The 16,654-nt window shown below is 36.4% G+C and overlaps 1 protein-coding gene across 4 annotated transcripts in view; it reads left to right on the top strand.

The window, feature by feature from the left end:
* Nucleotides 1-16,654, top strand: part of opn7b (opsin 7, group member b) — a 108,867-nt gene that overhangs the window by 83,625 nt on the left and 8,588 nt on the right. For all 4 annotated transcript variants that reach the window (XR_015522567.1, XM_087304977.1, XM_087304976.1 and 1 more), the window contains 1 exon segment: nucleotides 15,749-16,083. Coding sequence is in view for 3 of the 4 variants with exons in the window: in XM_087304977.1 (XP_087161103.1) it covers nucleotides 15,749-16,083 (335 nt within the window). In the remaining variant the exon portion in view is untranslated.

The raw sequence follows: 16,654 nt of genomic DNA, 5'->3' as shown, positions 1-16,654 counted from the left end.
TGAGAGTTTCATGATTTTATCTGTTATTCCAAACTAATGAGCACTTTCTTCATCCTTTGGATGTAAATCTGCCTGGAATGAGTATTTTAAGGACGTGTTTCAAGAAGGTTGTTTATGAAGTGTGTGAACGCTTCATCCACGGCGGTGTTATCTTGTATCTAAACCCCGGGCTTCACTTATGCTTTCTTAGATATACAAACAATAATAGTTCTCATGTTTGGCACATTTGCTTTCTCTTGTGACTGGATAAAAGGCACTGTTTTAAAAAGATGTCTTTATGATTGGAAGATAATATTTTGAAAGCAAGATGATTTTGACTTCACGTGTGGCATTAAAAAAAACGCCCAATTCCTTATTTAACTTTCTCAGAAAGAAAAAAGGAAGACCTAATATTTAGCGCTATTTAATACTAACATGCAATTATTTGATACAGATATATTGCAATTTTACAGTTGAAGTCAGAATTATTAGCCTCCTAAATTATTAGCCCCCTGTTTATTTCTTCCCCGGTTTCTTTTTAACAGTGACAATATTTTTTCAACACATTTCTAACATTCAAGTCATCTCTAATAACTGATTTATTTTATCTTTGTCATGATGACAGTAAATAATATTTGACTAGATATTTTTCAAGACACTTCTATACAGCTTAAAGTAACATTTAAAGGCTTAACTAGGTTAGTTAAGTTAACTAGGTAAGTTAGGGTAATCAGGCAAGTTATTGTATAATGATGGTGTGTTCTGTAGACTACCGAAAAAAAAAATAGCTTAAAGGGGCTAATAATTTTCGCCTTAAAATGGGTTTTACATATACATGAGTAATATCACACGAGTAGCAGTGTGCTATGGCTGTATATCAGCACTGGTGGGAGGCGTGCGTTGCCTTAGGGCCCCACCAGTGCTAGTAAACAACCATAGCACACTGCTACTCGTGTGATATTGCGTTTATACAACAGTTCGACGGCACAATCTTGTACATAAAAAAGAAAATCCTTTCATATTAGGAACTAATTTCTTCCACCCTTCATTCAAATCTGCAGCTGACATCAGAACAGCAGAAGCCGTTACTAATTCACCACCGTCACTTTAGAGCTAGTGTTTTAATGATTCTCTATAGCGTAATGAGAAGCGGCGCTTCTGGTGTGCGACCCCCTTTAAGCTTATGAAAAAACAGCAAATTTTGCTCTCATTTTAGGATTATAAGGCTGAACGTGACATGAAATGCCATCCGTCTACAGAGATTTCCACCAGACTGCTGTTGTGTTTGCTATAAGGAGGGACAAGGGTGAATCCAGCTTCTTATTCGCAGCTTCTTTTTACTCTATCCGCTCCACCTTAAAAACCTTGAGGTTTCCGTTTTTCAGCTCTTTAATTCGCGCTCAAGAGAACACACTGAGCAAGGGCTTATTTTGCAGGTCTGGCGCCATCTTGTGGATAGACAACGTCAATTAGTTTGATCAGGTGTGTTTAATTAGGGTTGGAACTAAACTGTGCAGAGCTGCGGCCCTTTTGAAACTGAGTTTGACACCTGTGACCTAGAGGATCCCCACACCAACACAGGGAGAACATGCAAACTCCACAGAGAGATGCCAACCGGCCCAGCTGCACAACATTCTGGCTGTGAGGTGATTGTACTACCTACTGCGCCACTATCGCAACTATCATTTGATGGAAATTTGTAAATGTAGCTGTAACTATTATTTTTAGCATGGTGCAGTGCACAACAAACCATGCCAGACAATTAACAGCACAAACTCAGTGGGACATTATTAATTTGCATTAGTATTCTTTCTTTTTTTTTCTTTGTCACACAGCAGCAGTTTTATTGATAATAGTGGACAGGAGACAGAAGACTGTCAGTAAGACACAGCTGGGCTATAAAAGACCTTCAGGATTGTGAGTCAAGTAATTGTGTTGAAAATGTCAAAGCCAGTCTGGATCCTCGCAAGGATAAAAACAACATTTCCTGGGCGTCTGACAAAGAAACTAGAGGAGGACAGCTATGAAAGCTGAAAAAGGGTGAGGAAGACTTTAGACCACAGAACCTGAAAGGTGCAGTAGGTGATTTTCTCCAGAAACATTTTTTGTTGTGCTGGTTGAAAGTCTCTTCACAGTCCAATAGTAATGATTACAGTAATTGATCTAAATGTGTTTATATGTATTTTTATATTCTGGGTAAAGCATAAAACTAAAAAATGTCCATCCAATTAAATAGAGTCGGACCGACATCTCCCATAATTCCGATAGGCAGGTCAGACTGTCAGTCAGCAAATGTCGGACTTCGGCGCATCTGTTCACGCAGATCCGCCATTAGCGTGTGCCCGTCTGCATCACAAAGTAGCTAATGAACAGATAGTTATTGCTCTTAAGAGTTAACTACTTACTAGGAGCATGTCTATGGCGCTGATTTGGATTAGTTAAATTAACTTAAGTTGTATGTTTTTGGCCGGTAGGAGTAAACCGGAGAAACCAGGGAAAACCCACGTGAGCATGGTGAGAACGTGTAAACTCCACACAGAAACGTCGGCTGGCTTGGTAAGGACTAGAACTAGTGACGTTCTTGCTGTGAGGCAACAGTGCTAACCACTGGGCCACTGTGCCACCGATCTAGGAAAGGATGATGAGTAGGGGTGGAAGGGGGGATTCTTCAAAACGAAGATGGCTGTTATTTGGAACTCAGGGTAGTTTTAGTGGCTTTCGGAATCGTCTGATTGGTGAATCATAAATTAAATAATGCTTGAGCGGCTGCATGCAATCATAAGCACATGATCCTCTCGAAATTAGCTTATAAATAAACTTCACTTTGAATTGACCGCATTTGCGCTGATATTTCTGAGAGTGTTTTTTGGGAGAGAAGAAGCTCAATTTCTGCAGCGCAGCAGTTCAGACGCTCACAGACAGCCACGATTCTTGTCATTCAGTGTAACCCAATTCAACAAATAATAGATGGAGCGCTGCCGATTTCAAACAGAGAAAGGGAGAGAGGGGGGATGACTGCTGTGATAAAGAACTCTCTAACATTTTTTAACTAACACGCATCATAAACAACATGTAATAAAGCTATTGATGAATTTTTTACGTTTCATTTTAGATTCTCTCTTTTTATGTGTGTGTGTGTGTATCCTGTATTCCTTATATTATGTTCACACATACACAAGTATAGCAACACAAGTAAATTTTGACACTGTGGGGACATTTGTTGGTCCCCATGAGGAAAACGGCTCAGAAATCACACAGAATGAAGTATGTTGAAATTGTAAAAATGCTGATTGTTTGCGAAGATTGGGGATACATTATACAGTGTGTACCATATAATACACCATATAACGTCCCTTTATTAATCCGGGGTCGCCACAGGGGAATGAACCGCCAACTTATCCAGCAAGTTTTTACGCAGCGGATGCCCTTCCAGCTGCAACCCATCTCTGGGAAACATCCACACACACACACACACACTCATACACTACGGACAATTTAGCCTACCCAATTCACCTGTACCGCATGTCTTTGGACTGTGGGGGAAACCGGAGCACCTGGAGGAAACCCACGCGAACGCAGGGAGAACATGCAAACTCCACACAGAAACGCCAACTGAGCAGAGGCTCGAACCAGCGACCTTCTTTCTGTGAGGCGACAGCACTACCTACTGCTCCACTGCTTCGACGCTTTTTTTTTTTAAAACATCAAGATCTCCACAGTATCTTGAAAATAGTTGTCTTTGTAAATAAAAAAACACTCAACGTGTGTGTTATAAAGGGCCAAAAAGATGATAAATTGTCCTATTCCTCCAAAAGCAGTCTTTATGTATTGGTTGTTTGTGTGATCATTCGTGTAGTGAAATCAAGCGGATGAAGGGAGAAACAGGCCAGGAGTGTGTATTAAAGTGAGCAGCGGCAGCCTTGAAATTGCCACCCACCCATGACTCTTGCTATTAGATGTAAGCCAACCCAACAAATGATTGATGAGGGCCATTTTTTATTCTGATTTCATTCAGCAAGATGTCATGGAGAAGCGAGCTGCTGTGATAAGAGACCTGTCTTATACCATTTACCTAAAAGGCATCAGGGTCACCCATCCAACAGGAGCAGCGTTGCAATGTTCTTTGGCCAGCAAGTCTATTTTTGCACCGTGAACTGAATTAGCCCTGCTGTTGTCTTCGTATTCTGTATACATCGTTTGTTCTTTGGGTCAGAAATGACCTGCCTTCACTAAACCTCTAAAATAAAGCAGCTGAACTTAATTTAGAATCTATTTTGCATGAAGAAACATCTTCATCACAAAACTCTGTGAATGCAAAGGCTTTCCTTTATTACTGTGGATTATTGCATCCATGTTTAATCAGAGGTCAACACTCGGTTTTGAGTCAAGTAAAGGGTATATTTGAAGTATTTTAATGCTAAAAATACCTAAAAATACAAGACAGTATTCATAAATGTTAAAGAAGCTGATTCTTATTTTGTATGTGTGGGTTTGAGAGGTGTGTGTGTGTGTGCCAGTAGTTTTTGTGGTGTAAAATTTGCTTTATAGGTCAAAATTGACCTGAAGGGCAATGGTTGTACCCTAAATCTGTACAGCCTTCATGCAATAACAATAATAATATATATTTTGTTGTCAGAATTATTATCCCTCCTGAATTATTAGCCCCCCTATAGAATTTTCCCCCAATTTCTGTTTAACGGAGATATTTTTTCAACAAATTTCTAAACATAATAGTTTTATTAACTCATTTCTAATAACTGATTTATTTTATCTTTGCCGTGATAACAGTAAATAATATTTGACTAGATATTTTTAAGACACTTCTGTACAGCTTAAAGTGACATTTGAAGGATTAACTAGGTTAATTAGGCAAGTTAGGGTAATTAGGCAAGTCTGTGATTTGTTCTGTAGACTATTGAAAAAACAAATAAATAAATAAAAAATAATTAACTATATATATATATATATACAGATGTATAAGTGCAATCCAGAGTCGTAGTCAAAATAACAGGCAGATGGTCACAAGGCAGGCAGCAGACAATTTAAAACAATCAAACAAGCCGAGGGTCAAAAACATGGCAAAGCAAGACAAAGGTAACGGGTTGTAATGTCACTAAACAGATAACAAGACTCAGAAATGAGTGTCTCAAAATACACTGAATATATGTATGTGTAATCAGTCATCGAGCAGCATCAGCTGTGAAAATGTAGCGTAATCAGTCAGGATCTGGAACTAGTGCACAAATGGGTTTTGTAGTCCATAATGAGGCAGGATTGTAGTTCGTGTGAGTGTGAATGTTTTTCAGCAATCTCTGATGGTTAGATCGCTGGTGATCGTAATATATATATACTGTCTCCAGAAGAAAAAATATTATCAGACATACTGTGAAAATTTCCTTGCTCTGTTAAACATCATTTGGGAAATATTTAAAATAGAAAAAAAAATCAAAAGGGGGCGAATAATTCTGACTTCAACTATATATATATATATATATATATATATATATATATATATATATATATATATATATATATATATATATATATAGTTAAGCATTTAAATGTCACTTTAAGCTGTATAGAAGTGTCTTGAAAAATATCTAGTAAAATATTATTTACTGTCATCATGGCAAAGATAAAATAAATCAGTTATTAGAAATAGGTTTTTAAAACTATTATGATTAGAAATGTTTTGAAACAGTCTTCTCTCCATTAAACAGAAATTAGGAAGAAAAAAAATAAACAGGGGCGCTAATAAGTCAGGGGGGCTAAAAATTCTCACTTCAACTGTATACACACACCTTGGGGGGAGGGCTAATAATATTGACCTTAAAATAGTTTTTAAAAATAAAAAAACTGCTTTTATTCTTGTCAAAATAAAACAAATAAGACTTTCTCCAGAAGAAAAAATATTATCAGACATACTGTGAAAATTTTCTTGCTCTGTTAAGCGTAATTTGGGAAATATTTTTAAAAGAAAAACCACAAGAGGGTGAATAATTGTGACTTCAACTGTATATGTCAACAGGAGGGTTAAACTGAAAATCCTGGTGGGTTGATGTGAGAAAGCAGATTTAGTTTTTTTTTTTTTTTTTGTCTTATACCATAAAAACATGCATGTGATATGAACTGTCACCATGTGACTTTCAGGACAAAACAAAGAAAACAGAAACACACCATTGCCAGGAGCTGCGTTGAGACATTTTTGTCCACCGTCCGTGAGGCCAAATGAGTACATCAAAGCAAGATGTAAGAAGGTTTTGTGTATCCTTGAGCACGCAGTAGGAAAAGTCTCCATCAGGCACTATTCAGAAGATCCTCTGTGGAATCTGTTTCTTCCACATGAAAAGAACCTATATAAACAAATATGTTTTGATATAGGTTTTTAATATATGTGACATAAATAAAATTGGCTGTTTTCCTAAACTATATGTACATATATCCACATGTATAAATGTACACATATATGAACCTATATAGGTAGATATATGCATGTACATACAGGAAAAGTAAATAATATTACTATATTATTTATAGTAATATTATAATAATATTATAGTATTCATACTAATACTTGAACATTTGACACACCAGCTCAGTTTGGAGTCATGAGAGAAGCCACTTTGAAATGTGATCGCGATGAGATTTTCGATAAAGAGCCGTTGAGAGATAACGCTTCCATTTTTCACAGAGATTACCTCTTTTACTCTTCTCCCCAACCATCTGCCCGCGCTGTCACATCACTTATTGTGATCTTTCACCTTAAAATGCAGATCCTTCCTGAAGGGGTTCATCTCACACCGGTGAAGCATTCAACTGTAAAGCACTTGTTTCCCTGAAGAACAGACTCCTGCCCTGCTTTTCTTTTCTTGTCCTTTTTTCCTTTAAACTGTTTGTGGAGTCAAACTGATGACATGATGTCCACAGCAAGACTTCCTAGCTGCTCTTTGCTTGTTTGTTTGTTTGTTGCACATATCATATACTGTGGGGGAAATCAGTTTTGAACATGTCGTGGGTTTAATATATTTCTGAAGGAGCTGTTGACATGGAATTTAACCAGATTTTGGTAAAAACCCAAACATAAATAAGTCACATGCATTGCTCAGGTGTGATTTGTGTAAAAATCTTGATGGTTCTGTGGGTCTCGTCTGTCTAAACTGCTCTTTATGTTGTATTTTCTATTGGATTTAGGTCAGGTGATTGGCTGGGCCTTTCTGCAGCTTGATTTTATTTCTCTAAAAGCATTTGAAAGTCTGCTTGTCTGTGTTTTGAGATATATAGTCTTGCTGAAATGTCCACCCTGGTTTCATCTTCATCATCCTGCTAATGTAGATGTTGAACTGAAGCAACTAATATATTTATTTACATTGATGAAGGGCAAAGGGGTTGCTAAAGAGCTAATGGGAGATTTCAGCTGCAGTCTGGGCTTTCACTGCCTTTCTACACCTCCCTTTCTTCATGTGTTCAATACTTTTTCCCTGCATCATTTCATTTTATTACATGTAACTTCATTTGTAAACTAATTAGATGTGTTGTTGTTGTTGTTGTTGTTGTTGTTGTTGTTGTTGTTGTTGTTGTTGTTGTTGTTGTTGTTGTTGTTTTGCATACATGTAGTTGCCATTGTTGCCAACAACCAGTGAAAATTTTGGTGAAAACTCAGCGATCTTTAAAAAAATGTTTTTTTTTAGAAACATTTTTTTTTCCCCATTGTAAATGAACACAAGAAGTAAATTATTAATTCTAAAACCTTAACAGCTGTATTATCCAGGTTAAAAAAAACACTTTTTTATTTAAACCTCATTGGGTTTTTATATTTCTGTCATATTTGATCATCCTTTTTTATATTTCATGATTGCATATGATCTGTGCCAAAAAAAAGTCAAGTATGGAGTGGAGGTAAAAATAAAAGGACAACCCACAATTTCCTAAATTCAGAAGTCACAGCCTTTTTCTATTTGAAATTATCCTATCAGAAGTATAACTGGGCTTTAATGATATTTATATATGATCAAACTAGTGTTACTTTTGTTAATTCATGCTCGTCATGAGACGGACAAAAAAAATAAAAAAGAAGTGTTTTACTTATTTTCGTGTCCCGGGTGGAATAACTTGAGTGAATACCTGTAAATAGCAGTCTTAAAGCGGCCACGTCTATTTCCCCTCTCCTGCAACCCTAGTGATACTAAACTTGTTTTATATTCGGTTTTGTAGTTCGGGCCTAAATAAATATTTGTTTTTAATAGTTTAATTTCATTTGATTGACTATATATATAAATGAGTGAATATTATCGATGCATTTATTGGGTAAAATTGCTACTTTTTACTTTCATTCAATGTGTTATTGGTCATCATTAATGCACTGTCACTTTGAGCGTGAGCAGTGCGGCAAAAATAGACCCAGCGTCGAAACTAACGTAGCACTGCTGTTTCAGCGACGCTCACGCCTTGTGCTGAAGCACTGCTTCTGCGTGCAGAATAAAAGTTTTAATCTGTTAACATGAACGCCGAAAAAAACATGCGCTGCTCCTGTTTGCTCACACGCTGCTTGCGGTGTGAAACAGGCTTAAGAGCTGTTATGATCACCAGCAATCAAGCAGGTGCAGATCACCAGAGTACTACAATTCGGACACTGAACCAAACTACAACCCCAATCATGCACTTCACACACACCAGTTCCTGGTTCCATATGATGACACACACATACAGACACACATTGAATTATTACCTGGACTATAAAGACTCCTCTCGTTTCCACATACATTGCTGAGTCTTGTTGTTTACCTCTAACATTATATCCGTGCTTGACCATTGCCTTGTTTCCTTGTTTACGTTGTTTACTGCCTGTATCGACCTCTTTATCTATAACCTCGACTATGCTTTTGGATTACCCTTATGCTCCTGTTTGTACCTATTGACTATTGCCAGCCCGACGATTCTTAATAAAACTGCATGTAGATCCTCATCTCTGTTGTCTAGCATCCACCCATTACAAGAGTAGATTTTAAAGCATACTTCCAGTTAGAGACTTATGTTATGTGATATATATTTTTAATACAAATGTCTTCAACAAATATTCCTAAATTAGTAGTTTTTGCTTGTTTGTAAATTCATATTTTTATTTTTCTCCATTTGTTGATGCTTTTGAATTGCGTTATGGCCCCTTGATCTCTCTTCCAACTATTTTTAACCTTAAAAAGTGTGAAAAAGAGACTTTTATGAACATTTTAATATATTAAACTGATATATCATCTGGGTTGGTGAGGTATATTACGCTACAAAAATCTTATAATAAACTGCAAGTACATTTTTTGTTATTTTACAGACTTATTTCTCTTTATATTATTTCTTATGCATTATATTATTGCAAACTATAAAAGTCACTTTGTTAAACTAAAGAGTTGTATTATCAAAATTAAAAGTTGACAAAGCAGAGATCAACATGCCATAATGCAATTCACAATTGTAAATAAATGGAAAACTGTTCGATAACAGATATATTTCTTACAGTGCAGAGCTATTTCACTATCTTGCTAATTTTATAATGCAATTCTTAAAAGTCCTATTGAGTCATTTCTTAAAACGAACCTAATTAATTTAAAATAAAAACTACATCTGATTGATTAAAAGACAGATAGCTTAGATGAACTAAATATTGCTTTTATTCGTCCATTGTAAAATACTTCTTCTTTTTTTTTTTTACATAGTCCTGTAATTTTATGGTGGCTCTTTAAAGCCAAAGGCTGAAGTGATTAAAGCCTGACTCACACACTCATTGCTGCGAGTGAGTTTATCTGTATACTTAAACCCTTTCCTTTACTGGAGCGATAACACTTTCCTACAGGCAAACTCTGAAGCTCGCTTGAGCTGCTCTCTTTACGGTAGTTACTGAAGCTCTGACTCATTTTTGCACATATTGTGATTCTGTTGTGCCATACTGAGCTTTTGAATGAGTCCTGCTTTTCACTTCCAATACTACAAAAGCAAAACTGGATAGGAAAGTTTCAACCTTTAGAAAGGAATTGCTGAATTTCACAGTCTGCTATGTTTCTTTGAAGGAGCAGGGAATAGGGTATATGCAGAAGGACTTTTTATTTTCAGTAACCCAGTTCAAGTTAATGCTGCTACAATATCTCTGCGTTTAAGGTTTTCTGGCAGTCAGTGCCTCACTGCCTGATTGATATACGATATAAAGTGGGTCTCAGAACATACAAGAAGCTCTGCACTGAATTCCATTGTTCCCCACCATGTCTTTAAATAATGGACATTTATTTGACCCCAGTATTTTTAATGGAGCTTCTGCGCTCGCCTGCTGCTACTGACAGCGCTTGCGTTTAAATTGCTTTCATCTCGTTAAACACTCGAACAACTAAATGAATGCTTAAGTTTATTTAAAGGTACTGTAAGTTTTTGACTCTTCTAAAGCAGGGGTCAAACTTTTCAACCGTGACCCCCAAAATGAAAATGCCAGTGACTTGCGACCCCCAATATCCTCTGAGGTGGTTATAAATACAGAAACCTTGCATGCAATGGCACACACACCAATAGACCCAAGTCTATTCTTCGTTTTAATTTTTTTACATGTATATCAGTGCTGTAAATGTGCCAGAAAGTTTAACCTGGTGTTGTAAAATCAATCTGCTGCATCTGATGCTATTGCTGTGTCATCAATATAATTACCCTAAGATTTGCAATCCAATAGAACAAGTATAAGTTACTATAGTAACTGTATAATATATATAGCAACTATAAATGGCTATTTTTTTCTCTTCAGTAGGTTATGGATAAAATATGATAATTCTTATAATTTAATAAAAATAAATAGATTTTTGAAAATCACCCAGCGTTAGTCCTTCATTCATTGTCCTGCGACTCCTCGGGCGGTCCCGATCCCTACTTTGAGAACCACTGTTTTAAAGCATAAAAATATCATGCAGATATTTAAGAAACATGCTGTGTACATCCTTGTTTATCTATAAAAAAAACAATGCTAAAGTCAGATTTTCTGCTTTGAAAATGTGTGTTTCGTGCCTGAACGCTGTCTTTGTTTTGGTCATTTTAACCCGCCCAATGCCAGTTCAGCCATTAATATTTCAGTACCCCGGGTTGCCTTGGTGTGATTCATTCAGTCATGAACGCTCTCAAAGCATGCGTCCGTGGCCAAATGCGACCTCTGGAGGACAGTAGCAGACTCCAAAATGAGACGCAGATTAGGTGAAGAAGCTCCAAACATTTCGGGTCGCAGAGCTGGCAACACTAGAAACACAAAATGTGGGAAATACTAAGAAAGCTACCTGAACTACGATTTTATTTCTTTTTCTCGAAGCAAAGTGTCTCTGAACCAGCCACATACATTTTTTGGTCATCCTTACTGCAAACTTATATATGGAGGTGGACTTGAAATATTTTATAAGGGGGTCTCAGGTAAAAAAAAAGGTTGGGAACCACTGTTCTAGGACACGAGCAAAATAATTAATAATAATATGAAAACAAAATAAAAGTTATTAAAATGGCTTTTTTGTCAAATAACATGTGAAAGACAATAATAATATTTTAAAATCTTTTTAATTTGATCTAATTTAGCTTCTTTTTAGACTCACTAAAGTTGGCTGAGCAGTGAGACATGACAAAATCACATACATTCAATGAAAGAATATGGGTAAAATTGACAAAAACATAATTCAAAAAACTTATAATTCCACCTGCATGTGTGTACAGGTTTAACCAATTATATTATAACATCAGAATAACATTATTTCACATTATTGTTCATACTGATTCAATCTTGTGGGACTTTAAAGGCACTTTATAGTGATAATGACCCTTATGCAGTGTTACAGACAAATCTGATCTTGAATTTTACACACCTCTGATTTACAATTCACGATTTAATCACGCAACCTTTGCTGCCTAAACTAATGGAATGTTTAATATAATACACAAACTATGGGAATTGTTTCCAATATTTTCACCTATTTTGTTTGTTCAGGAAAAAATAAAACACAGCTTTCTATTACTAACATCTGGAGCTGCAAACCACCATATTCAACATTTGATGAAATAATTAATAATGAACAGAATTTGGTACAGCCCGAGTAGTTTTGCTTAAATTAGGACCAGAGCGCAAAATGCTTTTGGCGGGAAATGGCGCCATCTTGTGGTGTGAGCGCATAAGTGGGACATTTATTCTTCAATATTTTCGCCTCTGAATAAATACAGCAATTCATCTGTGCTGTGCTGCGCAATCTATGCCAACCATAACTAAGTTAAACTTTAAAAAAAGAAAATAAAGCAAAATTATTTTGTATACACAGAAAAGCAAAATAAATCCATGTAAAATGTAATTATGTTTTAAAGTATTTTTCAAAAAATAACATTTCTAAATATGCATATTCTGTGATTTGTTTGGTTCGAGCACAAAAAATAAGCACCTGTGATTTAATATAATAAGAAGTGTTTTGTTTGACACATTTGAATGATGTTAGTTCAGCTTAATTTAGCAAAATGCATATTAATCCTAAACTCTTAATAATGTTTAAAGGGGACCTATTGTTTGTAAAATACTCTTATAAGGGGTTTAAACACTTTTGTGTGAACAGTTTGTGAATATAACCAGCTGCTAATGGTGAACATTTATTCATTATTTGTATAATCACATTTTGATTAGTGACATCTCTCCCATATTAGCATATGACCTTAGTCTTGTTTTTTAATCTGCCACTATGCTGACACACAGGCATGTGAAGCTTTAAAGAGTTATAAAGCATTTGTGTGGTATTTTGAGCGGAAACTTCACATACACACTTTAGGGACATCTTATTTTACATCTTGTAAAAAGAGGCATCGTAGAAAAAAGAGGCATAAAGTCCCCTCTATTAAAAGAAATAGGGTGAGTGGGTCGTTTCCTGTATGGGTTGAGTTTACAGATAAGTAGTATTTTTGCTTAAATTACCAGAGCGCAAAATGCTTTTGGCGGGAAATGGCGCCATCTTGTGCTGTGAGCGCATAAGTGGGACATCTATTCTTCAATATTTTCGCCTCTGAATAAATATTCCGATTCATCTGAGCTGTGCTGCGCAATCTATTCCAACCATAACTAAGTTAAACTTTAAAAAAAAAAGTAAATAAAGCTAAATATTTTATATACACAGAAAAGCAAAATAAATGTAAAATGTAATGTTTTAAAGTATTTTTCTAAAAGTAACATTTCTAAATATGCATATTGTGTAAGATTTGTTTGGTTCAAGGACAGAAAATAAGCACCTGTGATTTAATACAATAAGAAGTGTTTTGTTTGACACATTTGAATGATGTTAGTTCAGCTTAATTTAGCAAAATGGAGCGCTAATTCATTTTAAAGCATTTCAAGTCACTTTCATTTTAACTATCTTGTGTATTTAAGCTTAAAACAGTTTGCATTTGTTAAGCATATTAATCTTAAGCTCTTAATAATGTTTAAAGTGGACCTATGGTTTGAAAAACACTTTTATAAGGGGTTTAAACACAGTTGTGTGGCAACAGTTTGTGAATATAACCAGCTTCTAATGGTAAAAATGTATTAATTAGTCTGCAGAAACACTTTGAGATTGACATTTGTACGTGTCATCAGAGGTAAAAAGCCCTACCCACTAGTGACAATCTATCCCTTATCTGCCACTATGCTGACACAAAGGCATCTGTAGCTCTGCCTTCTTTTGAAAAGAGCACAATCTCATTTGAAATTAAAGCGACGGCCACCAAAATAGCACAATTATGATCAGGGGCGGATTTAACCAATAGCTGAGGTCTAGGGCCCCCCAATAAATATCTAGAACAGGGATGCCCAAACTAGGGCCCGTGGGACAAAGTTGGCCCACAGTAACATTTGGTTTGGCCCGCCATCCTGTCCGAGATGGGAAGATATAGGAAGAATGTGAGCATGATTTAGAGGTTGTCATTTCAAAACAAATGTAATGCGTGATTTACGTTGTTATTATTGCAATAAGTTATCATTTTAAATGTTATACTACATTAGTTAATATGATTTAAAATAATGTTCCTTATTATCTCATGAAATACATTAGGAAATGACACATGGCAACTCTGATGTAATATAGCTTGCTTTATTTACCTTCAGCCTTAGGCACTCAATGATATTTGGCTTTTGGCCCATAATACAAAAAAGTTTGGGCACCCTTGATCTATAAACTATATATAACATCGTTTTCTATCAAATTTCTAATGGTAAGAGTTAAACAAATACAATTTTAATGTAATTAAATATAATTTACAATAAAATATAATATTATTATTATAATGTAATGTTATGTAATAATAATATTTCAAAATAAAATATCCATCATGGAGCAGTCCAGCAGTCAAATTTATAAAAAAAAAAAAATAAATAAATTATTTTTAGTTGTAAATCAATTTAAAGAAAACTGATCTTAATTTAAAATGTAAAGATTGCATTATTTTAAAATGCAGAAAAGATGATTGAGTGATAAAAAACAACAACAATATAAATAAAAATTAAATAAAATTAGAAAGGGTGCATTTTAGGAATTGGGCCCCATGGCTGGAATTGCTTAGCGCCCCAAAATCACTAAATCTACCCGTGATTATGATCGAAGCCTAAAAATGTCAGTTTCAAAGACTTACAAAGCATTATTTGTGTGGTATTTTGAGCTGAAACTTCACACACACTCTGGAGATATCAGAGACTTATTTTACATCTTGTAAAAAGAGGCATGATACGTCTCCTTTAAACAAATATAATTTTCCCGCCTATTTACTATATCTGCTTGTTAAGTGTGACGTCATGCGAAGCGGCTTCCGGGTCCAAGCGCTCTATTCAACTGAATGGGGAGACTCATGAAATGCTACTAATAAACGTTTACAAAGCGATTTGATTCTTTCGAATATCACGATCGCAATATATATATCAATGCTTAATATCCGATGGCCAGAAAGTCATTAATTTTTTATATTTTGTTACATTTTTGGTATTTGTTATGCAGCAAGCCCAGAGATTGTTGTGTACACTATGAGTTTATATAAAATTAACTTTAATGTGTGACAGGAATAAAACGCGATCATAAACGAATGATTTCTCCACTCAAATGAATGGCGGCTTGGACCCGGAAACAGTATTACATACGTCATCACTTAACAAGCGGATCAAGTCCCCTCTATTCACCTTAATCTCCGCAGACGAGCGGGCGCTGCCATTTGAATCTTATTGGCTTGAGACTTCTGGTCTCATTCACTTCCATTCATTTTTTGACGTTAAAAACTGCTCGTTGCGCTGCTTGATGTTGCAATTTGATATTTTCTTATTATATTATTCTACTTGGTCTGTATAGTCATGCAAACATTTGTTTGTAGAGCAATTAGTTTGACCGTTTTCTGCCGTTTATTATTTCTAGTCATTTTTCCCATAGGCGACTGAATCGGAAGTTCTAAGACAATCACGAAAACAAGCGCACTTCCGCATTTTAGAATAAGGTCAATTAAAAGAAAGTGTGTGAGTGCGTTTCTTGTACGGGTTGAGTTTACAGATAAGGATGTTTGTGTTATCTCCACACAAATCAATGAAGTTGAAACAAACTTCAGAACAAAAACTTGTATGATATCATGGGTAAGACACAGAAATTACACAGGAAAAATGTGACTTATGAAGGTAATTGGGGAAGGGTTTAGGGCACATAATACAGCCTATAGTTTGTACAGTATAAAAACAATGAAGACCTATGGAATGTCTCCACAAAAACAAATGTGTGTGTCTCCTCAGGTAATAAGTTCTCGTCGTGCCACGCTCGTCTGCTGGTGGTGGGTGTGTGGTGTTATGCTGCAGTGTTTGCGGTGGGTCCTCTGTCGGGATGGGGTCAGTACGGGTCCGAGCCCTACGGCACCGCCTGCTGCATCGACTGGCACGCGCCGAGCTCCAGCACACCGGCTATGATCTACATCGTCTGCCTCTTCTTCTTCTGCTATATCGTGCCCTGCTGCGTCATCATCCTCTCGTATTCGCTCATCCTGGTGACGGTACGAGGCGCTCAACACGCAGTGCAGCAGCACGTCTCTCCTCAAAACAAGATCTCCAATGTGCAGACGCTTCTGGTCAAGGTGAGCAGAGCCCATTCTAGACCATAAAAAATGTCTGTTATCTTCTCTGTGAATTTTTGATGTTGAACAGTCAACACTGCAAGTAACTTTTATTGGCATTTTAGTAGTTTGAAATGAGATACTGCTTAAGAAATAATACAGAGAGAATTAAGTCTAAAGCTGAAGTACTGGCAGTTTGTTACCAGGTTTTTATACTGCAACTTTAACACAAATCCAGACAATATATCACTTTAAACTATTAAAAATGGCCACGCAGGGGCGTAGTAGGTAGTGCTGTCGCCTCACAGCAAGAAGGTCGCTGGTTCGAGCCTCAGCTGGGTCAGTTGGCGTTTCTGTGTGGATCCCCTGCTGAAAAATCCAGCCTAAACCAGCCTGGGCTGGTTGGCTGGTTTTAGCTGGTCGACCAGGCTGGTTTTAGAGGGGTTTTGGCCACTTCCAGGCTGGTTTCCAGCCATTTCCAGCCTGGTCTTAGCTGGTCAGGCTGGGAGATGACCAGCTAAAACCAGCTTGACCAGCCTAGCCAAGCTGTGAGTCCAGCCAAAACCAGCTATATCCAGCTTAAACCAGGCTG

The sequence above is a fragment of the Danio rerio genome, chromosome 23 (assembly GCF_052040795.2).
Source record: "Danio rerio strain M-AB ecotype USA chromosome 23, GRCz13ab, whole genome shotgun sequence".
NCBI lineage: Eukaryota > Metazoa > Chordata > Actinopteri > Cypriniformes > Danionidae > Danio > Danio rerio.
The sequence above is the reverse complement of the archived record's forward strand: the minus strand, read 5'-3'. Positions and strand labels throughout refer to the sequence as shown.